The sequence below is a fragment of the Ornithorhynchus anatinus genome, chromosome 1 (assembly GCF_004115215.2).
Source record: "Ornithorhynchus anatinus isolate Pmale09 chromosome 1, mOrnAna1.pri.v4, whole genome shotgun sequence".
In the NCBI taxonomy this organism is placed as follows: Eukaryota; Metazoa; Chordata; class Mammalia; order Monotremata; family Ornithorhynchidae; genus Ornithorhynchus; species Ornithorhynchus anatinus.
The window spans coordinates 155,237,717-155,265,574 of NC_041728.1; the positions used below are offsets into that span (position 1 = coordinate 155,237,717).

The 27,858-nt window shown below is 43.5% G+C and overlaps 1 protein-coding gene and 1 non-coding gene across 7 annotated transcripts in view; one reads left to right on the forward strand and one right to left on the reverse strand.

Annotated features, from left to right (window-relative positions):
* Nucleotides 1–27,858, reverse strand: part of IFT80 (intraflagellar transport 80) — a 159,955-nt gene that overhangs the window by 23,410 nt on the left and 108,687 nt on the right. For all 6 annotated transcript variants that reach the window (XM_029066875.1, XM_029066892.2, XM_029066883.2 and 3 more), the window contains 8 exons: nucleotides 25,385–25,459; nucleotides 19,722–19,885; nucleotides 13,261–13,325; nucleotides 11,918–12,053; nucleotides 8,670–8,817; nucleotides 6,354–6,525; nucleotides 2,332–2,421; nucleotides 2,067–2,239 (listed from right to left, as the gene is read on the reverse strand). In XM_029066875.1, coding sequence (XP_028922708.1) covers nucleotides 2,067–2,239; nucleotides 2,332–2,421; nucleotides 6,354–6,525; nucleotides 8,670–8,817; nucleotides 11,918–12,053; nucleotides 13,261–13,325; nucleotides 19,722–19,885; nucleotides 25,385–25,459 — 1,023 coding nt within the window. The remainder of the gene's footprint in view (nucleotides 1–2,066; nucleotides 2,240–2,331; nucleotides 2,422–6,353; nucleotides 6,526–8,669; nucleotides 8,818–11,917; nucleotides 12,054–13,260; nucleotides 13,326–19,721; nucleotides 19,886–25,384; nucleotides 25,460–27,858) is intronic.
* LOC114816507 lies at nucleotides 3,716–3,855 on the forward strand. The gene has a single exon (XR_003764289.1). It is a non-coding gene; the product is annotated as a small nucleolar RNA SNORA7 (small nucleolar RNA).

Genomic DNA, 27,858 nt, shown 5'->3' on the forward strand with positions numbered 1-27,858 from the left:
TTTTATTAAAAGTATTTTTTTGCAAAACCAAATTTCTCTTTGGGATATGGGTGACCTCAAACAAAACCCACGTGGAGGATGTCTGGGAAAATGGGCGCTCTCCATTCCAAAACTGACCCTGTTTTCGCTTTACTTGTTGGTTTTGTTTGTTTTTTAAATGAAAGAACAAAAATAGGAGCATTGATTAGGGAGTCACTCCTGGACCTAAAACAGTTCCAGAAGAATAAAACACTACCTTTAAAATTTAAAGAGCCTTTATACCCTGATAATCCAATAGTGCTTACCTAGCAACTCAAACTTCTTTCATTTTTTTCCAATATCCCCAATTTAGTTCATTTTAAAAAGAACAAAATAAATTTTTAAAATCGGGTTTTACACTTCAGAAAATAATTGTAGGAATATTTGCTTTTTGTAGGTGGAAATCAGTGAGCTTTTCAATTACAACAGTACGGGCACAAATAAAAATAATATATACTTGATTCTCAAAGAAAAAAGACTTTTGAGTTGAAAACACTATTTGTGCATTGAAAGATATACACTTTGAGATTACTTCTTTTTATTTGGACTTACTGTGACTAAGAGATGTCCCATTTTGAGCTTTTCTAATAAACCACATGATAAATTCTTCAGGGGATGGTGATGGGGTGGTAGTCCCTCCGGTAGCCCCAAACTCATAGGAAAGTATGTGGCAGGGGTCGAGGGGGAAGAAGAGAAACTCTAGAAGATGCTAAAAGACAAGTATACTAATTCCTAAGGTTGCCTTCCCTGAGGGAAAACAATTTGGATTTGGTGTCCCTTTATCTGGAGGACAGCTAATCACAGGAAAAACTGGGAAAGGAGAATTTGGGGGGAGGGGGGAGCACTAGGGAGTTGAGGAGAAGTCCTCAGCCATTTTGGGCCAGAGAAGGTTTAGGCCGTGATCCTAGAAGGACACAAGGTGCAGAGAGGAATCTGAGATGTGATTCCAGAGAGTCAGGACACCCTGATGGTTGGGTCCCCAGAGGAACGTGGCTCCTTACCCTGAAGGAGGAGAATAGATCGTGAAGATTGGCATTAGATCCTCCCTGGCATCTGAGAGACCTAAGGGAAGGATGGGAAAGGAGTGAACCTGGGATACTCTGGGAGAACAGGGGAAAGGACCAGAAGAACATCTAAAGTAGGGGAAAAAAGGGTCCTAGCAAGAAGAAGGAAGGTGTCAGAGAAAAGGATAATTGGATTGGAATTTTCTTCTGTTTTTTACTTATTATGCAATACATGCAAGTCAATCAATCATATTTATTGAGTGCTTACTGTGTGCAGGTCCCTGTACTAAGAGCTTGGGAGAGTACAATATAACAGTCACATTCCCTGCCCACAGTGAGCTTACAGTCTAGAGGAGGAGAGACATTAATATAAACCCAGCTCCACCACTTGTCTACTGTGTGACTTTGGGCAAGTCACTTCACTTCTCTGGGCCTCAGTTCCCTCATCCGTAAAATGGGGATTGAGACTGTGTGGGACAGGAACTGTGCCCAACCCAATTTGTTTGTATTCACCCTAGCGTTTAGTACAGTGCCTGGCACAAACTAAACACTTAACAAATACCATAATTATCATTAATATTGTAATTATAAACCAATAAATTACAGATCTCTACCTAAGTGCTGCTGGGCTGGGCCGGGGATGAATAAAGGGAGCATGTCAACTCCGTTCCTGACTGTTTCTGGATGGCTTTAAAACCCAGTGGACGTTAACCAGGGGTTGGGCTCTTTCAATTGACATTGGGGGCTATTTCAACCAGGATTTAGGACTGGGAGTCTTTGGTGAGCCACTTGAGTGGAAGATCCAGAAATAGAACCCGGGTCTTCTGACTCCAAGGCCCTTTCCATATGAAAAGTTCAATAACATTAATTTAAAAAGAGGATTTAGTAAACTTTACTAACATATGGGGACTAAAATTATCCAAAGGTATCGAGGCATTCTGCATACCAAAAAAGGCAATATTCCAAATGTTCTATATCCTGCAGGTCGTGAAGAGTTTATAAAGGCATATGGCATTAGTACTTACTGGTAAAGCACTATATTACCTGTCCCAGTTGTAAAGGTTAATGTTAATCTGGATAGCCTGATAGATGAGGCCGGACTGCAGAAGGACTGTTTCGGCTTCTTGTATATTGCCACTAAACATCAGTATGTGGGCCATTTTCGACTCTTTGGAAGGAAGGTCTTTTATAGAATTGATGTACTGAACCTTGTCAATCTACGAAAGAGAAATAAATGGTTGAAGAAGGAAATGAGACCAACAGCATTTCAAATCATACTAAGGTATCGAGGAAAATATCGTTTACTTACTTCACCAATTGACGCATAAGCAATTTCTGCTGTAGTCATGTCCTTGTGAGCAACCGCCATAGCAGCTAGACAAGCCCATAGTGTTTGCTCCTGTAAGAGAAATACATTTACTGTCCCTAACCTTTTGCTCTGAAATAAGCAGTGTGGCCAAGTGGAAAGAGCACGGGCCTGGGAGTCAGAGGACTTGGGTTCAAAATCCCAGCTCCACCACTTACAAGGTGTGGGAGAGCTTGGGCCAGTCACTTAACTTCTCTGGGCCTCAGTTCCCTCATCTGCAAAATGGCGATTCAATACCTGTTCTTCCTTCTACTGTGAGCCTCGTGTGGGACCTGATTATCTGTATACACCCCAGCGCTTAGTATAATACTGAGTACATAGTAAGGGCTTAACAAGCACCATGATAAGTATTATTATATATAGTAAGAACATGATATGGTAAGTAGTTTACAATATCTGATTTAAAGATATATATATAAGCACTGTGGGGTTAGGGGTGGGGAGATGATCAAGTGCCTAAAGGTATATAGATGATGTAGAAGGTAAAGTGAGCCAGGAAAAAGAGTGCTTAATCGGGGAAGGCCTCTTGGAGGAGACGTGATGTTAGAAATACTTTTAAGGTGGACAGAGTGGTGGTCTGATGTGATAGCATGGGATAGTGAATAGAGCATGGGCCTGGGAATCAGAAGGTCATGGGTTCTAATCCCAGCTCCACCACTTGTCTGCTCTGTGACCTTGGGCAAGTCACATCACTTCTGTGCCTCAGTTACCTCATCTGTAAAATGGGGATTGAGACTGTGGGCACCACGTGGGACAGGGACTGCGTCCAACTCCATTTGCTTGTATCCGCCCCAGCACTTGGTACAGTGGCTGGCAAAGAGTAAGTGCTTAGCAGATACCATCATCATTATACGAAGTGGAAGGGAGTTCCAGCCTAGGGGGACGGTTTAGCTTTGAAGGTGGAGAATACTTTGAAGGAGGAGAATGAATTACGTGACTTCAAGATTTCATTATACGGTATGTTTATGTTTTATTGTCACTGTCCTCTCCCATGCACTCAGTACAGCGTTCTGCACACAGAGTAGTCAATAAATAATATAGATGGATTTACTACTTACTTAACAGAGCAGTAAACTGCTATGGACTGACAATTTGAAGAAGGCTGGGGTTAGCAATCAACCTGCGCTTGAGATATCTCCCGGGCAAATGGGGCTCTATAATACAGAGCTACACTGAGAAGCAGCAGGGCCCAACGGAGAGCGCACAGGCCTGGGAGTCAAAAGGACCTGAGTTTTAATTCTAGCTCTGTCACTTGTCTGCTGTGTAACTCTGGGCACGTTACTTAACTTCTCTGTGCCTCAGTCACCTCATCTGTAAAATGGGGAATGTCCTCTCAGGGTCGCACCTGAAGAGTTTATACTACTCTTACCAGTCTCGACTACGGGAGGGGAGAGTCAAGCAGAGGCCTATCCATTCCATTCCTAGCTTGGGCAGTGGCTAGTGAGTGGATGGCAATCTGCTACAAGTCAAAACTCACCTGTGCTGGGCAGCAGTGGCATGGGAGGGAGTCGAGGGCGGAGACTCGAGGTTACTGCACGGAAGGAGGCAATGGTAAACCACTTCTGTATTTTTATCAATAAAACTCTATGGATACACTACCAGGACAATTGCAGACTGAGATGGGGCATTCTGGGAGAGATGCATCCTTGGCGTCGCTATGGGTCGGAGACGACCCGACAGCATAAGACAAGACAAAAACGGGGAATAAGACTGTCATCCCCATGTGGGACAGAGACTCTGTCCAACCCAGCAGTTAGTACACTGCCAGGCACATATTAAATACCAAAACAAAATAAATCTGCTGAATAGCATACTGCCCAATGATGCCATGATACACAGAGGGTCAGAAAAAAAATGAGGGAAGGGTCAAACAGAGTCTGGTACCCACAAGACATCACCACAGGACATAAAGATTCTGAACAAACTGAAGGCAAGCACGACCACGTAGCATCCAATCTTCTTTATGACTGAGGAAACCTTACATACTGCAGACATCACATTCGACTTCTAAAGCAGTTCTTTCACCTGTGTATACTACTTAACATCAAGTGACGAGACCGGAACATAAACAAAAATGAGCTCCTACAAGGCATTCAGACCACCAGCATCAAAGAAGTAATGCTTATTCTATCAGTCACATTAGATGGATGGGTAATAGCAGGATTTCTAAACCCTGACTCTATGATGAGCTAAAAAAAAAACCAACAGGACAACGATAGAAACGGTGGATAGAAGACACACTGCAGCAAAACCTCAATCACCTGATAAACTTGTATGACCTAACACTTAGAACAGTGCGTGAAGTATAGTAAGTGTTTAACAAATACTATAAAAAACACACATACCATACAAGTGGACATGCTACTAATTCCAGTATGTTGTTTTATTTCTTTTTAAGCTGCCTGGTGCCGCCTCCATAAAACCTTAGGAAGGCTGTGGTGGCTACAGTGGTGATGGTGGACTCTGAACTGTGAGAGCCCTGAAATTCTGCTCCTTGTTTTTGTCTTTGATATCACAGTGTTTTGCTTCTTCTCTCCTTATTTGTCTGTGGCAGTACTCTCTCCCCATTTTTTATTTTTAGATTGTGGTAAGGGCCAGGGTCCATGTCTAATTCTCAACTGTGTATTCTTTCCCAGCTCACAGAAGCACTTAATATATATTATTTCTATGACGATCGCTAAGGTTATAACCTTGTTTAATAATGTTGGTATTTGTTAAGCGCTTACTATGTGCAGAGCACTGTTCTAAACGCTGGGGTAGATACAGGGTAATCAGTTTGTCCCACATGAGGTTCACAGTCTTAATCCCCATTTTACAAATGAGGGAACTGAGGCACAGAGAAGTGACTTGCCCACAGTCACACAGCTGACAAGTGACAGAGCCGGCATTTGAACCCATGACCTCTGACTCCCAAGCCTGTGCTCTTTCCACTGAGCCATGCTGCCTCCATGTTTTCCCTTCTGCTTCCATGATTCATCAATAGTTTTTGTTTCCCCTGTTAGACTGTAAGTTCCTTGACTCTACAAAATGTGTGTCTTGGGTCTTTTGCACTCTTCAAAACAGTCAGTACAGTGCTTAGCACCCAGGAGGTGCTCGATAAAACTACTCCTGGAGTGCCAGCTGGAAGACAGCTGCAGAAGCCTGGTCAGCCTGGTATGGTACTGGAAATCATAATAAAAATAATTGTGGTATTTGTTAAGCACTTACTAGGTGCCAAGCACTGTGCTAAGTGCTGGGGTGGATACAATTCAGTTTCAGTTCCACTGGACCAGAGGTTTTTGGTAGGATTGTTATACCAAGAAGAAAAAACAAAAACAATTTCTGGCACTGTGGGTAACAAATGGAACAATGAACGAACAGGCAATCTTTACTACTACTAGTAATAATAATGGCATTTATTAAGCGCTTGCTATGTGCCACACACTATATTAGGCACAGGGGTGGATACAAGCAAATTGGGTTGGACACAGTCCCTGTCCCACGTGGGCCTCACAGTGTCAATCCGCATTTTACAGATGAAGGAACTGAAGTAACAGACACAGGACACACATTCTGTGGCTTCAAGGAGCTTACAGTCTAATAGGGGAAACACAAACCATTGAATTATGGAAGCATAAGGTACAGTGAAGTGACTTGTTTAAGGTCACAAAGCAGACAAGCTTTACATACGCATAATACAGAAGGGACCGCCAGTCACCAAGTAGCCTCATCAGCCACGTCCAAACAGAATTAGAAAATCATCCTGTCAACCGTAACATCGTATAATACATCCCTAAATCTTGGGATGAACATCCAGTAAAGCAACCATAGTATGAGAAGGGGGAAACCTGAAAATCACAGGTCTCAGCTAGCTGAGACGTAGTTTGATGAAGATTTTTCAAGATAACACTCCTTAAAAAAGCGACAGTCTCAGGTCTCGGCTAGTTTAGACGCAGTTTGATGAAGACTTTTTAAAGATAACTTACCTTAACAAAGCGGCACAGTCTCACGGCCTCTTCCCACTTCGAACCGCTGACATATTCGTGAAGAATTGCTGGATATGGTGATATGCTGATATGAACGAGTGAGCCATCAGCTCGTCTTATAGTTACTTGATTGCCAACAAAACACACAATATGGGGATTCCTACTAAATTCACTGTTCCAAAAAAATGTAAACAAAATGAATTGGTGAGTTGTTTTATATTGAAAACGCACAATGAAATTTAAATAATAATGATGGCATTTGTTAAGTGCTTACTATGTGCCAAGCACTGTTCTAAGCACTAGAGAAGCAGCGTGGCTCAGTGGAAAGAGCCCGGGCTTGGGAGTCAGAAGTCATGGGTTCGAATCCCGATCTTCCACTAGTCAGCTGTGTGACTGTGGGCAAGTCACTTCACTTCTCTGTGCCTCAGTTCCCTCATCTGTAAAATGGGGATTAACTGTGAGCCTCACGTGGGACAACCTGATTACCCTGTATCTCCCCCAGCGCTTAGAACAGTGCTCTGCACATAGTAAGCGCTTAACAAATACCAAATACCAAATACCACTAAAAAGGATGGTTTTTGTTAAGCGCTTTCAAGGTGCCTAGCACTGTTCTATGTGCGGGGCTAGATACTAGGTAAGCAGTTTATCCCATGTGGGGCTCACAGTCTTAATCCCCATTTTACAGATGAGGTAACTGAGGCACAAAGAAGTGGCTTGCCCAGGGTCACACAGCAGACAAGTGGCGGAGGTGGGATTAGAACCCACGTCCTCTGACTCTCAAGCCCGGGCTCTTTCCACTAAGACTTAAAAAGAATCTGGATCCAGGTCCAACTATGTCCTAAGGCTACATGTGAAGCTGTCTTCCATATCGATTTAAGGCCTTTACTGCCAATACAGGATCTCCCACTGCACAGAGTACAGCCTCCAAAATGCAGAGAGAGAATAATAATAATTATGGTACTGAAGGGCTTACTATGTGCCAAACATTGTTCTAAATGCTGGGGTAGCTACAATGTTATCAGGTTGTACACAATCCTTGTCCCACAAGGGGCTCACAGTCTTAATCTCCATTTTACAGATGAGATAACTGAGGTTCAGAGAACTTAAGGGACTTGCCCAAGGTCATACAGCAAACATGTGGTGGAGCTGGGATTACAGCCCAGAAGAATTTAGCCTCCTTTCTCAACTGAAAAAAATTATGAAGAATAAATTTGACTGACTAAAATGTTCAGGGATTTGGATTTAAAACATCCCTCTCCCTTCTTCATCACCTATGAATTTGGATTAGTGTCTTTTAAGCATTTAATATTTACCCCACCCTCAGCCCCAGAGCACCTGTGTAGACATCCATACTTTATTTATATAAATGTCTGTCTTGCCTTCCAGACTATATTGTCTTGTCTTATGCTGTCGAGTCGTCTCCACCTCATAGTGACACCATGGACACATCTCTCCCAGAACAGCCCACCTCCATCTGCAATCGTTTTGATAGCATTATCTGTAGAGTTTTCTTGGTAAAAGTACAGAAGTGGCTTACCATTGCCTCCTTCCATGCAGTAAACTTGAGTCTCCGCCCTCCACTCTCTCCCAAGCCACTGCTGCCTAATGCAGGTTAATTTTCACTTGGAGCATATTGCCTTCCACTCGCTGGCCACTGGCCAAGCTAGGAACGGAACAGGTAGGCCTCTGCTTGACTCTCCTTCCCGTAGTCGAGACTTGTAGAGTACTGGAAACTCTCCAGATGCGGCCCTGAGAGGCACCAGACTGTCTACCAACTCTATATTGCATTGTATTCTCTCAAGAGCTTAATACAGCAGTGCTCTTCTGCACAGGAAGCACTCATTAAATACGACTCATTGACAGAACTTCAGGTCAATAGTTGAATATTGATGATTTATTCTGAGATGCAAAAAAATTGCATAGGGTAGAGAGTTTTTGCTTCTTAACAGAATCATTTTTTCCTTACTAAGTAAAACCTCAATTTTTTGGTGTGTTATGGTAAATTGTTCAAATGCAGAATTAGTGAAAAGCTAGTTTTTGTGCAGGACAAGTATATTTATTGGAAATGTATAGGTTGTCATCAAAAATACTGATACTCACTTGATATTAACACCATCTTCAGCCCCAAAGCACTATGTACACACCCATAATTTATTTAGATTAATGTCTGTCCCCCCACCCTAGACTGTGAATTTACTGTGGACAGGGTAAATGCCTGCCAACTCTGTACTTTCCCAAATTCTTAGTACAGTGCCCTGCACACAGTAAGCGCTCAATAAATATGACTGATTGATATTCTAAGCAAAGAGATATTACCTTGCATCTCTTTCATACAGTGTTTTGGGTAGAATATCTCTGTCCACATAAACTGTATTAGGATAGTACCAAACTGTTAAGCGGGTGTCTTGAAGACCACAAAGGATGTTGCATGTATCACTCCAGGCCAAAGTATGTACCATTGTACCTTCGATTAAAAAAAAAGTAATTAAGTTAATACTTCATAGAAATGACTACTTGGTATACTGTGCACTAATATATCAATTGAAATAAATGACCCAATTCTTTCCTAAGGCTTTGATGTTAGTTTCTTCATTTATCCTACTGGGTACTGAAGACCTCTCTCCCAAATCTTGCTCTCCTCCCTCATTTCATCTGTTGCTTTGACCTTCGCTTCCACAGTGCCTCTATTCCCCGGGCTAATCCTGAGCCTCGCTCATGGACTCAGAGCCCAGGCCACCATCGGATCCTACCCCCGCCTCACTCTCTCCTCCATCTGACTTGGCCCTACCTCTCTTCAGTCCTTTCCAAATCAGCTGTCATTGGACCCATCCCCACTTCTCTCCACCAGACCTGGTTGTGCCTTAATCTCTTTCCAGCTCACTCTTACCTCATTCAACCCTCTCTTGGCAAATTTATAAGCTCAGCAACAATGATCCTGGCAATAAACTGAAGTATGAACTTGAGTTGGTAAAGACAGGAGGCAGGAAGGTCAGAAAGGAGGCCGACGGAATCTCACTGTGGGCAGGGAACATGACTAACAACTCTGTTGTATTGTTCTCTCCCAAGTGCTGTGTACAGTACTCCGTAAGTGCTCAATCAATATGATTGATTGATTCAAAGTAGCCGTCCCCTCTCTCTGTTGGTGGTCACTATAGCCATAGCAGCCATGGCTAGCAACCCTGCTAGCAACAATGCTAGAGCAACTTTATTTATGCTTCCTCCTGGAAACGTGGACCCCACTCAGGAGGCTAGCCTCCTCCCTACCGGCAACACACTTCATAGTGACCTCCCCAATACTTGCCCAAAGAATGAACGATAATCTCATTACTCAAACCCAACAGGCCATTGGCAATACCTGATTCTATATGTATTCAGACACTCAAACATTAAGTCAATCCATAAAGACATGCAGGTTCACCTATGTATTTACAAACGTATATATTTACACATGCCAGCATCTACATTTTTTAAAATGGCATTTGTTAGGTGCTTACAAAAGCACTGTACTAAGTACTGGGGTAGATACTAGCTAATCAGGTTGGACACAATCCCCGTCCCACATAGGGCTCATGGTCTTAATCCCCATTATACAGATGAGATAATTGAGGCCCAGAAAAGATAAATGATTTGCCCAAGGTCACAGAGCACAGAGGTATTGGAGATGGAATTAGAACCCAAGTCTTCTAGTAATAATGGTATTTGTTAAGTGCTTACTATGTGCCAGGCACTATTCTAAGTGCTGAGGTAGAAACAAGCAAATCGAGCTAGACACAGTCCCTGTCCCATGTGGGGCTCACAGTCTCAATCCCAATTTACAGATGAGGTAACTGAGGCACAGAGGAAGTGAAATGACTTGCCCAAGGTCACACAGCGGACAAGTGGTGGAGTCAGAATTAGAACCCATTACCTCCTGACTCCTAGACCTATGCTCTTTCCACTAGTTTACGCTGCTCCTCATGTATATATCTACATGTACATATAATCATGGATCTGATCCTAAAATGGATGTAAAATAGAAGAAAATGATGAAGCAAAAATGAGAAGAAATTAGAGAGAATAGAGCAAGTAAAATGAGAGAGAAGAAAAAAAGAATGAGAGTTTATAGGATGGTGAATGAGATGGTGTGTGTTGAGTGAGATTAGGTATGTATACAAGAGATCAGTTGAAGATGGAATCGGCCAGATAAAGATCAGGAAGGCCAGGCATCGAAGTATTTAGGGCCCATAATGGGTGGTCTGAGTTGTGACCAAGAAGATGACATAATGGAAAGAGGAATGCTCTGCCACTTGCTGGCAGTGTGACTTTGGTTAAGCCACATAACTTCTCTGTGGCACTCTTTCCTCATCTGTAAAATGGGAAGAAAATACATGCCCACCTTCACTCATTCAATCGCATTTATTGAGCGCTGACTGTGTGCAGAGCACCGTACTAAGTGCTTGGAAAGTACAATACAGCAATAAAGAGAGACAATCCCTGCCCACAATGGGCTCACAGTCTAAAGCGGAGAAACAGACATCAAAACAAGTAAACAGGCATCAATATAAATAAATAGAATAATATATACATATATACATAATAATAATAATGTTGGTATTTGTTAAGTGCTTACTATGTGCAGAGCACTGTTCTAAGCGCTGGGGTGGATACAGGGTCATCAGGTTGTCCCACGTGAGGCTCACAGTTAATCCCCATTTTACAGATGAGGTAACTGAGGCACAGAGAAGTTAAGTCACACAGCTGACAAGTGGAAAATCCGGGATTCGAACTCATGACCTCTGACTCCCAAGCCCGTGCTCTTTCCACTGAGCCATAAGTGCTCATAAGCCATACATAAGCCATACATAAGTGCTGTGGGGTGGGGGGTGGGGGGAAGAGGGCAAAGGGAGCAAGTTGAGGTGACACAGAAGGATGGGGGAGCTGATAAAAAGGCGGCTTAGTCTAGGAAGGCTTCTTGGAGGAGGTGCACCTTCAGTAGGGCTTTGAAGGGGGGGAAGAGTGATTGGCGGATTTAACTGTGAGCTCTGGATGGGACAGGGACTTTGTCTTATTTGATAATCTCGAGTGTTTGGCACATAGTAAGAGCTTTATTCCACTACTGTTTAATTATATTAAGTTACTGAAAATTACTGGATGTTTTCTAACAAATCTGTCTTTGAAAAGACTAATCAAAGTGTGAAATAAATTTTTATGAAAAGGAAAAATCAGTTTTCCTCACAATTCTGACCTTTCTCCTTTTCTAAAGGAAGTGAAGCCCCAAAGAACATGATCTCATTATCTAGTTGCTAATTAAAGAAACAATTGTTGCAGAAGTATTTCAATCCCAAAAGTCAGGAAAAGATACAGAGTTAGAGAAAGTAAGACTGTTATCAGCATCCATAAGTGAAATGAAATGTGAAGGGTCTTGAGCACATTGGCCAAATCAACAGGGCAAGTCCAATAAGCCTAAAGCTGATCCTGAGAATTCCATCATGTCAGAAGCAGAAGAGACAATATATGGAAATGCTCTCTCTTGCCATTATACTATATGTTAAGATGTTATTACGCTCTTTAATATGCATTATTACCGAGTTTTATAATTTTTTCTTCCTTGCCAAATCGCTTTACTGAAGTAATATAAAGATCTCTGTTTTTATCAATAAAAGCAATTTTTCTCTCACTGGTAAGTCCTCTTTGATCCAGGGCAATCTCCATAATTTCATTCTAAAATATAAAAGGGAAAATATTGATGTGGCAATTAATATTTATTTTTCTGCACAAAAATGCAAATCTCTCAATAACATTAATGTTTCCTATAAACAAAATTTCCTCTTCTCTATAGTCATTTTAGTCTTTAGACTTTCTCGCTAACTGAAAATTTCTTGAAGGCAGGGCTCATGTCTACTAATTCTAGTTTTCTCTCCCAGATGCAGTACAAAATATTCTTTATACCCAGTGACCTTTACTCCACTCTAATCCCCCTTGACTGAATTTCAGCTACCTTGGACACTGTGGACTACTTCGTTCTCCTGGAAACATTTAACTCTGGCTTCACTGAGGCTGTCCTCTCCTACTTCTCCTATCACTCTGGTCGCCCTTCTCAGCCTCTGTCACAGATCCTTCTCCTCCATCTCCCACTTCTTACTGTGGGGGTACCTCAAAGCTCAGTATGGATTCGATTCTCCATCTACACCACTCTCAGCGAACTCATCTGCTCCCAAGACTTCAACTACCATCTCTAAGCAGATGATTCCCAAATCTACTTCTTCAGCCCTGATCTCCTTGCTTCTCCTTGATCCCGCATTCCCTCCTGCCTTCAAAACATCTCTACTTGGATGTCCTGCTGATACCTCAAACTTTAAGATATCCAAAACAGAACACCTCAGTTCCCACACAGATCCTGTTGTCCTCCTGTCTTTCCCATCACTTAGTATTGGTAGGCTACAATATTGTAGATGAATAGCTGATCAGAATGTGATATTCTGCCAATTAATATATTTTCCAGATAAAAAGGTGCCTGAGGACTAAACGTTCCATATGGCATAGTGCATACCCTTTTGAAAGACAAAAGAGGATCATGGCAGCTTCCATTTCTAATTAAAAATGAAATATAATTTGGATTTCTTTAATTTCCTTCTAAGAACCCAAAACGCTTTCCCATTTCTTATATCTTTTTATCTTTACAATACAACTTGTGATACACAAATATTATTATGACTCCCATTTTATATATGAACAATTCTAGTATAGAGAGAATAAATCACCAGTTCAATTTAGTAGCAGAACTGAGCCCAAAACCTGGATTTCCTGGCTCCCAGACTGTTTTTTTTCTCTCCATGACCATTTGATACGATGTTCCTAATTACTGGATATCTACTATTTAAATGCTTAAGACCCAATAAGAAAACAGGAAGGTTACTGAATTCATTACCTTATGTGAAATAAGCTTTCCATCACCTAATGGTTTCCCAGTCAAGGTCTCAAATAAGAAGACGACTTTAAAAAAAAGATGAAAGACAATGTCAATTATTTTACTTCATTGGCTTAAAAATGTCAGTGGATTTTGACTGTCACTCTTTGGGTCAAAATTTATAGGGTAAGATCTTTCTGAATAAGTTAAGAATGTGGGGCAACACTATAACTCTTTTTCAGTCACACTCATCATCATCAACATGACTAATGGTATTTACTGAGTGCTTACTATGTGTAAAGCTCTGTAATAAATGCTGGAGAGAGTACATTACAACAGAGTTGGTAGGTGCGTTCCTTGCCCACAGCACTGTCAGATACAAAGAGGGAGAGCGCTCCAGGCCAGAGGCAGGACGTGGGCGAGAATTCGGCAGTGAGATAGACAGAGACTGAGGTACAGTGAGAAGATTAGCATTAGAGGAATGAAGATTGAGAGCTGGGTTGTAGTAAGAGAGTAGCAAGGTGAGGTAGGAGGGGGCAAAGTGATTGTGTACTTTAAAACCAATGGTGAGGAGTTTCTGTTTGATGCGGAGGAGGAAAAATGATCTAGGCAGCAGAGTGAAGTATGGATGGAGTGGGGAGACAGGAGGCAGGGAGGTCAGCAAGGAGGCTGATACAGTAATCACGGTGGGATAGGATAAGTGATTGGATTAATGTGGTAGCTGTTTGGATGGAGAGGAGAGGGCGGATTTTAGCGATGTTGTGAAGGTCGAACAAACAGGACTTAATGATGGACTGTGGGTTTAATGAGAGAGAGACAGAGAGAGAGAGAGTGTGTCATGCTAATACAATTACTTATCCTAATCCGCCTCAATTACTATATCAGTCTCCTTGCTGACCTCCCAACCTCCTGTCTCTCCCCCACTCCAATCAGTAGGTCATTGCTGCTCAGATCATATTTCTACGGAAACGCTGAGGACGTGTTTCACCATTCCTCAAGAAACTTCAGTGGTTGCCCATCCTCCTCCGCATCAGACAAAAACTCCTCACCATTGGCTTCAAAGCACTCGATCAACTTGTCCCCTCCTACCTCACCTCGCTACTCTCCTACTACAACCCAGCCCGCACACTTAGCTCCTCTAATACTAACCTTCTCACTGTTCCTCAGTCTCATCTATCTCACTGCTGACTCCTTTCCCACACTGTGCCTATGGCCAGGAGCACCCTCCCTTCTCAAACCCAACAGTTACTCTCATCCAATTCAAAGCTTTATTGAAGTCACATCTCCCCCACGAGCTCTTCCTTAAGTCCACCTTTCCCCTTCTCCCACTCCCTTCTGTGTCACCCTAACTTGCTCCCTTCATTCAACCTTCCCCAACCCCACAGCACTTAGGTACATATCTGAAATTTTTTTATTTATATTAATGTCTGCCTCCCCCTCTAAACTGTAAGCTCATTGTGGGCAGGGAATGTGTCTGCTTATTGTTGTACTGTACTCTCACGAGCAAGTTCTCTGCACACGGAAAGCACTCAATATATATGATTAAATGAATACATGAAGGATAACGGCAACACCACGGGCTTATGAGACAGAGAAGATGATGGTGCCATCTACAGTGATGGGAAAGTTGGGGGAGGACAGAGTTTGGGTGGGAGGATAAGAAGTTCTGTTTTAGACATAAAAAGTTTGAGGTGACGGGAGGACATCGAAGTAGAGGTGTCTTGAAGGCAGGATAAAGTGTGAGACTGCAGAGAGGGAGAGAGATAAGGACTGGAGATGTAGATTTCGGTATCATCCGCATAGAGGTAGTAGTTGAAGCCACGTAAGTGAATGAACTCTTCAAGAGAGTAGGTGTAGATGGAGAATAGAAGGGGACTCAGAACTGAACCTTGAGGGACACCCAAAATTAGTGGGTGCGACGCAAAGGAGGAGTCTGTGAAAGAGACTGAGAATGAGTGGCCAGAGAGATAGGCGGAGAACCAGGAGAGGATAGTGTCAGGGAAGCTGAGGTTGGATAATGTTACCGGAGAAGGGTGTGGTCGGCAGTGTCAAAAACAGTTGAGAGGTCGAGGAGGATTAGAATGGAGTAGAGGTCATTGGATTTGGCAAGGAGATCACTGGTGACATTTGAGAGGGCGGTTTCTGTGGAGTGAAGGAGATGGAAGCCGGATTGGAGGGGGTCAAAGAGAGGATTGGAGGAGAGGAACTTGAGACGGTGGGTATAAACAACTCGCTCAACTCGCTCAATGGTAGGAGGGATATGGGGCAGTAACTGGAGGGAGCCAGGGGGTGAAGGGAGGATTTTTTTTCGAATACGAGAGACATGGGCGCGTTATTTACATAATCATAATTTATTTATATTAATGTCTGTTTCCCCTTTTAAACTGCAAACTCCTGTCAACCAACTCTATTACACCGTACTCTCCCAAGTGCTTAGTACAGTGCTGATTGATTGATTTCTATACGCAGATTGTACAGCTTTGAAGAAAATGTACCCAGTAAGACATGGAGATTAGCCCAATTCCATTTTATTATAACTATTACTATCATTATAATATGTAAATGGCATACTACTAACAATAACTTTAGTATTTGTAAAGTGTTTACTATGTACCAGGCATTATACTCAGCAATGGGGTAGATACAAGGTAATTGGGTTGAACACAGTCCCTGTCCCACATAAAGCTCACAGTCTTAACCCCCATTTTACAGATGAGGTAACTGAGACCCAGAGAAGTGAAGTGCAGTAGCAGAGCCGGGATTTGAACTCAGGTCCTTCTGACTCCCAGGCCCATGCTCTAGCCACTAGGCCAAGCTGTTTCTCATGCTTACTATGTGTCAAGCACAGTTCTAAGCACTGGAGTAGATACAGGTTAATCAGGTTGGATACAGTCCCTGTCCCTTACAGGGCTCACTGTCTAAGTAGGAGGGAGAACAGGTATTTAATCTCCATTTTATAGTTGAAGAAACTGAAGCACAGTTAAATTAAGTGACTTGTTCCAGGTCACACAGCAAGCAATTGGCAGAGTGGGATTAGAAACCAGGTCCTCTGACTCCCACACCTGTGCTCTTTCCACGAGGCCATGCTGTTTCTCTCAACCTTTTGCAGAAAACCTTTACTCCATTACTCTCCCTATTCTGATAACATGCTCTATCAGGTCTCTGCTCTTGCTAATCATAATTTGTCCATTCCTAGAACTATAGAGGATGTGTCTACTGCTTCTTGAAACATTTCCCTCCCAAACCCGGTCCTCTCCCAGACTTCCCTATCACCATGGATGGCACGACCATCCTTCCCGTCTCTCAGGCCCGCAATTTCGGTGTCATCCTTGACTCGTCTCTCTCGTTCACCCCACACATCCTATCCGTTACCAAGACCTGCCAGTTTCACCTCTACAATATCGCCAAGATCCGCCCTTTCCTCTCCACCCAGACGGCTACCATACTGTTACGGGCTCTCGTTATATCCCGGCTAGACTACTGTGTCAGCCTTCTCTCTGACCTCCCTTCCTCCTCTCTCGCCCCGCTCCAGTCTATTCTTCACTCCGCCGCCCGGCTCATCTTCCTGCAGAAACGATCTGGGCATGTCACTCCCCTTCTTAAACAACTCCAGTGGTTGCCTATCAACCTCCGCTCCAAACAAAAACTCTTCACTCTAGGCTTCACGGCTCTACATCACCTTGCCCCTTCCTACCTCTCCTCCCTTCTCTCTTTCCACTACCCACCCCGCACGCTCCGCTCCTCTGCCGCCCACCTCCTCACCGTCCCTCGGTCTCACCTATCCCGCCGTCGACCCCTGGGTCACGTACTCCCGCGGTCCTGGAACGCCCTCCCTCCTCACCTCCGCCAAACTAATTCTCTTCCCCTGTTCAAAACCCTACTTAAAACTCACCTCCTCCAAGAGGCCTTCCCAGACTGAGCTCCTCTTCTCCCTCTACTCCCTCTACCACCCCCCCTTCACCTCTCCGCAGCTTAACCCTCTTTTCCCCCCATTTCCCTCTGCTCCTCCCCCTCTCCCTTCCCCTCAGCACTGTACTCGTCCGCTCAACTGTATATATTTTCATTACCCTATTTATTTTGTTAATGAATTGTACATCGCCTCGATTCTATTTAGTTGCCATTGTTTTTACGATATGTTCTTTCCCTTGACTCTATTTATTGCCATCGTTCTTGTCTGTCCGTCTCCCCCGATTAGACTGTAAGCCCGTCAAAGGCAGGGACTGTCTCTATCTGTTGCCGACTTGTTCATTCCAAGCGCTTAGTACAGTGCTTTGCACATAGTAAGCGCTCAATAAATACTATTGAATTGAATGAATGAATGAATGAATTCTAGACCAGAAAGAAGAATTCATTACATAACTTGCAGTTCCCTACTTCTCTGAAAAATTGCCCTGACCCAACTTACCTCTGCACTTTCCTAAGCACAATATCTGGGCAACCTTGATTCTTAAGCACAGCAACAGTTAGAGTTGCAGCTTCCTCTAATCACTGTATTTCAATCCCCACCAATAACTGAAACTGCTCTGTTCTTCATGTGATCCTTCCCATTCGGTAACATCCAAATTCACCTGAAGCAACGAAAGATGCTCAAACTGGGCCAACTTTTGATGGATGCTTGATATTAAAGAAACTGAAGTAAGTGGAGAAGTAAGGACCTTCATTCATATCAAGCTGTCCCTTCATCATCGACTCTTGCACTTAGCTGTGTACCCCTTAAGCATAGCGGCCTAATAGGCAGAGCCCAGGCCTGGGAGTCAGAAGGACCTAGGTTCTAATCGCAGTTCTGCCATCTGTCTGCTCTATGACCTTGGGCAAGCCAGCACACGTCATTCCTCCAGTGCTAACATTCTCACTGTTAGCACTCTCTTGCCTATCTCGCTGCCGACCTCTAGCCCACATCCTGCTAGATGTGCCTGGAGTGCCCTCTCTTCTCAAATTCGACAGAGAATTTCTCTCCCCTAACTTTAAAGCCGTATTGAAGGCAAACCTCCTCCAAGAGACCTTCCCAGACTAAGCCCCCCTTTTCTTCTTCTTCCATTCCCTCCTGCGTCACCTTGACTTGCTCCCTTTGTTCTTCCTTATCCCAGCCCCACAACACTTACATATATATCTGTAATTTATTTATTTGTATTGATATCTGTCGTCCCCTTCCCCCCTTAGATTCTAAGCTCATCGTGGGCAGGGAATGCATCTATTTATTGTTGTAGTATACTCTCCTAAGCACGTAGGACAATGCTCTGCACACAGTAAGGGCTCAATCAATGCGACTGAATGAATGAATGAACTTCACTTTTCTGGGCCTCATTTACCTCATCTGTAAAATGGGGATTGAGACTGTCCCTATGTGGGATAGGTACTGTGTCCAACCCAATTTGCTTGTATCTACCCCAGAGCTATGCCTGGCACACAGGAAGCACTTAACAAATGCCATTATTATTATTATTATACCCTTATAAACTCATCTCAGACCCACAGCACTTATGTACAGGTCCTTATAATGTACAATTTCCCCTAGCTATAATTCATTTTAATGTCCGCCCTGCCGCCACTGTAAGCTGTAGTGGTATCAATCAGTGTTATTTATTGAGCGTTTACTGGGTGCAGAGCATTGTATCAAGCGCTTTGGAGAATACAATGTAACAGAGTGGGAAGACATGTTTTCTCCACACAAGCTTATGGTCTATAGTCTACAGACAAGACAGACATTAATATATATACATAAATTACAGATGTGAACATAAATGCTGAGGGAGGGGTAAATAGAGAGTACAAATCAGAGTGCAAGGATGATGCAGAAAGGAGAGTGAGGGAAATAAGGACTTAGTCAGGGAAGGCCTCTTGGAGGAGATGGGATTTTTAGAAAGGCTTTGAAGGTAGAGAGAGTGATCTTCTGTCGGATATGATGAGGGAGGGAGATCCAGGTCAGAGGCCGGGAGTTGACAAGGGGTCGGTGGTGAGATAGATGAGGCTGAGGTACAGTGAGTAGGTTATCAGAGGAGCAAAGTGAGCATGCTGGGTTGTAGTAGGAAATGATGATGATGATGACGGTATTTGTTAAGCCCTTACTAAGTGCCAACCACTGTTCTAAGCACTGGGGTAGATAAAAGGTAATCAGGTTGTCCCACCTGGGGCTCACAGTCTTAATCTCCATTTTACAGATGAGGGAACTGAGGCACAGAGAAGTGGAGGAGCCGGGATTAGAACCCAAGACTTCTGATTCCCAAGCCCATGCTCTTTCCACCTCACCACACTGCTTCTCGATAGGAAATCAGTAGGATATAAATCAATAGGATAGTAGGAAATCAACAAGGTAAGATAGGAAGGGGCAAGATGATTGAGTGCTTAACAATTTACAATTTAAAAGAAGTGTTAAACCTACAAGTGAATCTCTGCAGAAATTAGGCCTTTTTAATGGCAATATTAAAGTTGAGCGTTTCTCAAAAACTCTTACTACCCTTGAGAAAAATCACCAACTTACATACCTTTTTCATCAGCTTTATCTCTTACGGCTACTGTATCATTACTCAGAGACACAGTTTGGGCATTCAGGATATCTGTTCTCATTCCTGGAAATTTTGGAGAAGAAATCAACCTCCCTTCATAAGAATATAAATGAATGCCTCCAGCATCTACCAGAAGAAAATGCCTACCAAATAAAAATGAACAATCAATATTAAAACTAAATACACCAATACAATGCGTTTTCAATGACCTCTAGGGTCAAAAATGACCATGTAATTATCCCCTACTTCCTCTTGCAACAGCTAAGTACTACCCGTGGGTATTTGGTGGGGTGGGACAGACAATCCATCTGAAACCCAGGTTATAGTGAAAGTGTGCTGTGCTGCTAATAGATTGGTCCTTCTGCACTGTATCTTCCAGTGACAGAAAATCAGAAAATGGTTTTGCAATCGATTCTGGAAAGGACAGATAATATTTCTATGTTACCAAGCATATTTAATGATTCCATGTGCAATTATTAGAGCTGGAAGGCACTGAATGAGTTTTAGCAAATTGCTGATGGTCGCACTTGTAAAATAACATATCGATAAAATTGTTAGAACATTTATTGTATAATGACCTCTTGTCATTTCCACACTAATGAACAAGTCATAAAGATGGTAATAATTCTGCTACTGGTTTATCTCAAAGTTACCTTAGCTATTAAGATCATTATGCCACACTTAAAATTGTAGTAAAATTAAGTGAATGATAAAACTAAGCATGAGTATTTTTACATGGCTGGACACAGAGGAATCAAATGGACAAGTTTTGCCTAGACTTGCTATACAGGGACAAAGTTTTTGTTTTTTTGCTTTCTTTTTTTTATGGTATTTGTTAGACATTTACTAGCAGGCACTATGTACAGTAGTGTTCTTACTTCCTCTTTCATACTTCCAATGCTTCTCTAGAGTGTCTATTTCTCAGAGCAACTTCACCTCTGTATATAAGCTAATCAAGTTGGACACCGTCTACGTCCCCATGGGGCTCACAGTCTTAATCCCCATTTTACAGATGAGGTACTGGAGGCCCAGAAAAGTGAAGAGACTTGTCCAAGATCACACAGCAGACAACTGGTGGAGCTAGGATTAGAAACCAGGTCTTTTCGGATTGGCAGCTATTTCGAAGAATAATAATAATTGTGGTATTGGTTAAGCACTTACTATGTGCCAGACACAGCGCGCCAGGCACTGTGAGTTGGGTGAATAATGAGAATTGTTAGAATTTGTTATATTGTACTCTCCCAAGTGCTTAATATAGTGTTCTGTAGACAGTTTCTCACGCTTACTATGTGTCAAGCACAGTTCTAAGCGCTGGGGTGGATACAAGCAAATCGGGCTGGACACAGACTCTGTTCTTAATGGGGCTCAGTCTCAATCCCCATTTTACAGATGAGGTAACTGAGGCACAGACAAGTGAAGTGACTTGCCCCAGGCCACACAGAGGACAAGTGGCAGAGCCAGGATAAGAACCCCTTGACCTTCTGGCTCCCAGGTCTGTGCTCTATCCACTATGCTATGCTGCTTCACCCTGTAACCATTTTACATTTCTTCTACCAACATTCATGAATGGGAACACCTTTGGATGAAACATATCAATAATAACATTTATATGTATTTACCCTGGACTTTTATCAGACTTGGTCTCCGGTTTATAAGGGGTTCAGAATCTAAAGAGGGTTGGGTGAGGAGGACAGTTACAGGAAAACACATGTACTTTTATCAGACTTGGTCTTTGGTTCATAAGGGGTTCAGAATCTAAAAGGGTTGAGTGAGGAGGACAGTTACACAGAAGGGGAAAGGGAAAAGAAGAGGGAGAGAGGTAGAAAGACTGAGCATTAGTCAAGTCTACGTCAACTCTGGGTTACCGAGAACCTGTACTAAGTTAATTGGGATAGCATACAGCATTATATACCGTCTTATAAAAATAATCAGAGTCCATTAGGCCTGGAGGGGATGGTCCTCAGTTTCCTCATCTGCCCACAGCTCAAGGCAAGGTAAATCAGCCACAACTTTCCTAATGTTCTAGATGTTCGGAAGTTAGGGTTCCGTTCCCCCGATGCTCCTTCAGGTCTTAACCACTGTAGGGAGGATGGAGGCGGGAGGGTGCGGAGGAGTTGCTTAAGAAAGTAATTATTTTCTCTCAACTCGATTTTGAGGCACTAAGGAAACCACCCCCATCCTGTGCCCTTGCTGCCTTTCTTCACTCTGTACTGTCACTCCTGCACAGAAAGAGAAGTGAAGTTGCTCTGAGAAGTAGACACTCTAGAGAAGCCCTGGCAGTACGGAGGAGACAGAACACTACTGTATTCTTCAAGGAGTCTGGTACTTCTCTTCCATTGAGGTCTTCTCCTATAACCTCCCCATCAGATCCTTAAATCTGGGACATCCAAAGGATCCCCCGCTAGACTAAGCTTTTTGTGGGTAGAGAATGTGCCCACCAACTCTGTTGTAAATAATAATAGTGATGGTATTTGTTAAGCACTTACTATGTGCCAAGCACTATTCTAAGTGCTGGGGTAGATACAAGGTCACCAGGTTGTACCACATGGGGCTCAGATTCTTAATGCCCATTTTCCAGATGAGGTAACTGAGGCACAGAGAAGTTAAGTGACTTGCCCAAAGTCACACAGCTGACAAGTGACGGGGCCGGGATTAGAACCTGTGACCTCTGATTCCCAAGCCTGTGCTTTTCCCACTAAGTCATGCTGCTTAGCTCAGTACAGTACTCTGCACACAGGAGGCACTCAATAAATACCACTGACTGACTGAGAAACAGAACTAAATTAAGTAAATTCACTAATCAAGCATCAGTCTGGTTACCGTTGCTCTAGATTATAAAGTCCTTACTCGTTCGTCACCACAACCCCAGTTTGGAGCCTGCTCCTCTCAAGCCCACCTAGTCACCATGTTCTGTCCTTGTCTCCCGCAGCCAACCCCTTGCTCGTGCCCTCTCTTCCCATCTTCAAAGCCCTTTTGAACATAAGGGCTCTAGACCCCTGCTTTAGACTATAAACTTTCTGTGGGCAAGAAACGTACCTACAAACTCTTTTACAATGTACTCTCCCAAGCGCTTAGTACGGTGTTCTGCACCCAGTAAACGCAGAATAAATAATAATAATAATAATAATGTTGGTATTTGTTAAGCGCTTACTATGTGCAGAGCACTGTTCTAAGCGCTGGGGGAGATACAGGGTCATCAGGTTGTCCCACGTGAGGCTCACAGTTAATCCCCATTTTACAGATGAGGTAACTGAGGCACAAAGAAGTTAAGTGACTTGCCCACAGTCACACAGCTGAGAAGTGGCACAGCTGGGATTCGAAATCATGACCTCTGACTCCCAAACCCATGCTCTTTCCACTGAGCCACGGTATTTGTTCATTCATTCAATAGTATTTATTGAACGCTTACTATGTGCAGAGCACTGTACTAAGCACTTGGAATGTACAACTCGGCAACAGATAGAGACGGGCTCACATTCTAATCGGGGGAGACAGACAGCAGAGCAAAACAGACAAAACAAAAACAAGACAACATTATCATGATAAACAGAATCAAGGGGATGTACACCTCATTAATAAAATAAATAGGGGAATAAATAATGTATACAAATGAGCACAGTGCTGAGGGGAGGGGAAGACGGAGGAGCAGAGGGTGGAGAGAGGAGGGGGAGCAGAGGGAAAAGGGGCTCAGCTGAGGGGAGGTGAAGGGGGAAAGGGGAGGAGCAGAGGGAAAAGGGGATAGCTCAGTCTGGGAAGGCCTCTTGAAGGAGGTGAGCTCTCAGTAGGGCTTTGAAGAGGGGAAGAGAGTTAGTTTGGCGGAGGTGAGGAGGGAGGGCATTCCAGGACAGTGGTAGAATGTGGGCCAGGGGTCGATGGCGGGACAGGCGCGAACAGTGGACCATGAGGATATGAGCGACAGAGGAGCAGAGTGTGCGAGGTGGGCAGTAGAAAGAGAGAAGTTAGGTGAGGTAGGAATGGGCAAGGGGATGGAGAGCTCTGAAGGCAAGAGAGGAGTTTTTGTTTCGTGTGGCGGTTGATAGGCAACCACTGGAGGTTTTTGAGAAGGGGAGTGACATGCCCAGAGCGTTTCTGTAGGAAGATGATCCGGGCAGCCGAATGAAGAATAGACTGGAGTGGGGAGAGACAGGAGGAAGGGAGATCAGAGAGAAGGCTGACAGAGTAATCCAGCTGGGATATTATGAGAGCTTGTACCAGCATGGTAGCCGTTTGGATGGAGAGGAAAGGGTGGATCTTGGTGATATTGTAAAGGTGAGGCTGGCAGGTGTTGGTGACGGATTGGATGTGTGGGGTGAATGAGAGAGCTGAGTCAAGGATGACACCAAGGTTGCAGGCCTGTGAGACGGGAAGGATGGTCGTGCCATCCACAGTGACAGGGAAGTCAGGGAGAAGACAAGGTTTGGGAGGGAAGATAAGGAACTCAGTTTTAGACATGTTGAGTTTTAGGTGGCGGGCAGATATCCAGGTGGAGGCATCCTGGAGGCAGGAGGAGATGCGAGCCTGAAGGGAGGAGAAAACGGGAGTTGGGGGGAGAGACGTAGATTTGGGTGTTATCCGCATAGAGATGATAGGTGAAGCCGTGAGAGCGAATGAGTTCACCAAGGGAGTGAATGTAGATGGAGAACAGAGGAGGGCCAAGAACTGACCCTTCAGGAACCCCAACAGTTAGAGGATGGGAGGGGGAGGAGGAGCCCACGAAGGAGTCCGAGGATGAACAGCCAGAAAGATGAGGAGAATCAGGAGAGTACGGAGTCCGTGAAGCCAAGGTGAGATAAGGTGTGGAGGAGAAGGGGATGATGGACAGTGTCAAATGCAGCTGAGAGGTTGAGGAGGATCTGTTAAGTGCTTACTATGTGCCAAGCACTGTTCTATGCACTGGGGTAGATACAAGATAATCGGGTTGTCCCACGTGGGGGGCTCACAGTTTTAATCCCCATTTTACAGATGAGGTGATTGAAGTCCAGAGAAGTAAAGTGACTTGCCCAAAGTCACACAGATGACAAGTGGCAGAGCCGGGATTAGAACCCACGAACTGATTGATTCTCAAACCCAATCATTTCTAGGAGTGCTTCTTCCAAGCAATCTCTAATCTTTTTTTTACCCCTTGGTATTTGTTAAGTGCTTACCATGTGCCAACTACTGTACGAAGTGCTGGGGTGGATAGAAGCAAATTGGGTTGGACACAGTCCCTGCCCCACACGGGGCTCACAGTGTCAATCCCCATTTTACAGGTGAGGGAATTGAGGCCCAGAGAAGTGAAGTGACTTTCCCAAGGTCACACAGCAGACTCTTGTTGGAGCTAGGATTAGAACCCATGACCTTTTAAATCCCAGGCCTTGTTCTATTCCCCTGTCAGAGTGCTTCATCTGAGTTGGCAGACACATTCCCTGCCCACAGTGAGTTTACAGTATAAAGGGGGAGACAGACATTAATATAAACAATTTATAATATAATACATATTATATATAGTAGAAACATAAGGCTTTTCAATATGTTGGACCCCTCTATAATATACCTCACTTTTCTTTTAATATTAGCTTAGAAATTAGAAACCAAACAGTTGGAGAAAAATACTGAGCAATGGCATATGTAATGCAAAATCCAGTAGTCAAATAATAAATTACCTCTCTGCCTGCAGAATTAAACTAACAGTTCCTTCTTTGAGGTCAAAGATGAGTGGCGTATTCCAATTTTTCGTTCTAAAATAGAAATAAAATTAACACCGGTTAAAATTTTAAAAATACAAAATGATAAAAAAATTAAACATTCCACAGCTCATTTTATACAAGCTTTTATGAAGTACACCCTCTTGATTGGCGTGGAGGACTAATACTAATGTGTCACTTTGAAATCAAGTGTTTAGATTACAGCACTATAGGCAGCTTGATTTTAAGATTGAGGTAAGATTTAATCGATTCCATTCTCAGAGAATAGCTTCCTGGAAAAAGATCTACAAACCTTAATGATCGCAGTTTAGATGGCCCAGGTTAGATACATTAATTTGTTTTGTATAGTGCCTAGAATAATGACACTGAAGGCGGGTACTTGATACATGCTACTTAGTGCTATAATGTAATATGTTCAAAGATTGGATTACCATTTAATCATTTTCACTGCTATAACTATGATCACATGAGAGTAAGCAATTATATCAAGCAGAAATAAGGGAACAACGGTAAACATTTTTCACTTTTAATCCCCCATCAATTTAGGAAGCTAAATAGTATACACAACAGTTTCACTAGGTAAATGTTCTAGGTTATGACATTTCCACTAACTTGAATGAATTGAATTTAATGAGACTCATGAATTTAATTGAAAATTTTCCAATATACACAACTCTCCTTATAAGAGGGCGATTTCAAAGGGAAACAGTCTCTTCCCCTAATCCCAGCTCTTCCCCACACTATGGTTAAGCTGTAAAATCACAGAATTGAGGTTGGCGAAGATGCTTCATTTCTGATCTTTCAATCCCTTCCGTTTCCTTTTCTGAATGGAGGGTAGGAAGGCATGATTGGCTCTTTTTTTCTGTCCCACCGGAGAGGTCCTCGGGCACATTCTTTGGCAGAGGAAAGCCAAAAATAGCCCTTTTCCAGCTCCAAGAAGGGAGCTGCAGCAGAAGGGTTTCCACGGCAAGGTCAGAAAATAGGAATGTCCTCGGCCTCAGTACTTGTAACTTGAACTATTATCAACTGGTATAGAGAAACATATAACTTTGACCCAGGCCGATGAAGCAGCAGCAGCGTGGCTTAGTGGATAAAACACCGGCTGGGAGTCAGAAGGATCTGGGTTCTAATCCCAGCCCTGCCACTTGTCTGTTCTGTGTCCTTGGGCAAGGCTCCTCACTTCTCTGTGCCTTAGTTACCTCATCTGTAAAATGGAGATTAAGAGTGTGAACTTCTTGTGGGACAGGGACTGTGTTCAACCTATCTTGTATCTAACCCAGTGCTTAGAACGGTGCTTGGCATATAGCTTAAAGCGCTTAAAAGTACCATAATAATAATTATTATTATGGTTATTAGCAGTAGTAGTAGTAAGACAGAGTCTCCCGTTAGAAATGACAGGCGAGCCTTGGGCCTGAAACATCGGACGGAGAACCTTCACGGTAGAATTGATTCTAGTGGTTGGTACAGTCAGAGGAGGCTCAAATAATAATAATAATGATAATGTTGGTATTTGTTAAGCACTTACTATATGCAGAGCACTGTTCTAAGCGCTGGGGGAGATACAGGGTAATCAGGTCGTCCCACGTGAGGCTCACAGTTAATCCCCACTTTACAGATGAGGTAATTGAGGCACAGAGAAGTTAAGTGACTTGCCCACAGTCACACAGCTGAGAAGTGGCAGAGCTGGGATTCGAACCCATCACCTCTGACTCCCATGCCCGGGCTCTTTCCACGGAGCCACGCTGCTTCTCTGAATAACTACTATTCCTACTACTGCGGAATGATGCAGCACCTCCTACACTCTCTTCCCTCTGCCAGTCCTGTTCTCACTGAGGCATGGAGCGCCTTGAGCGAGGAGGACGGCAGGCAGACAGACACACAGTGTGGAGCACACTGAAATGTTTTACCCGCAAGATCCACTCCCGGCCTAGACGACAACAGCATAGTGCCGACCCTGTGAGGTAATGCCATCGCTTGGAAAGTGGTTGTCTTGGCAGTCCATGTTGGCCAGGTATTTTTCAGGATGCCTCCAGGGTCCATTCTCCTTAAAGAATGCTCTAAGGGGTTCAAAGTCTTCACTGCTGATGGGGCTACAACCCAGGCCAATGCTGTTTCACTGGGTCTCAAGAAGCAGCACGGCCTAGCGCTCAGAGCTCAGGCCTCCAAGTCAGAAGGAACTGGGTTCTTGTTCCGGCTCTGCCACTTGCCTGCTGTGTGATCTTGGGCAAGTGACTTCACTTCTCTGTGCCTCCAGTTCCCTCATCTGTAAAACGGGGATTGAGATTGTGAGCCCACGTGGGACAGGGACTGTGTCCAACCCGATTTGCTTGTATCCACTCCAGCACTTAGGACAGTGCTACACATATAACAAGCGCTTAAAAAATACTATAATTATTATTACTACAACTACAGCTACAAAATGAACTGATTTT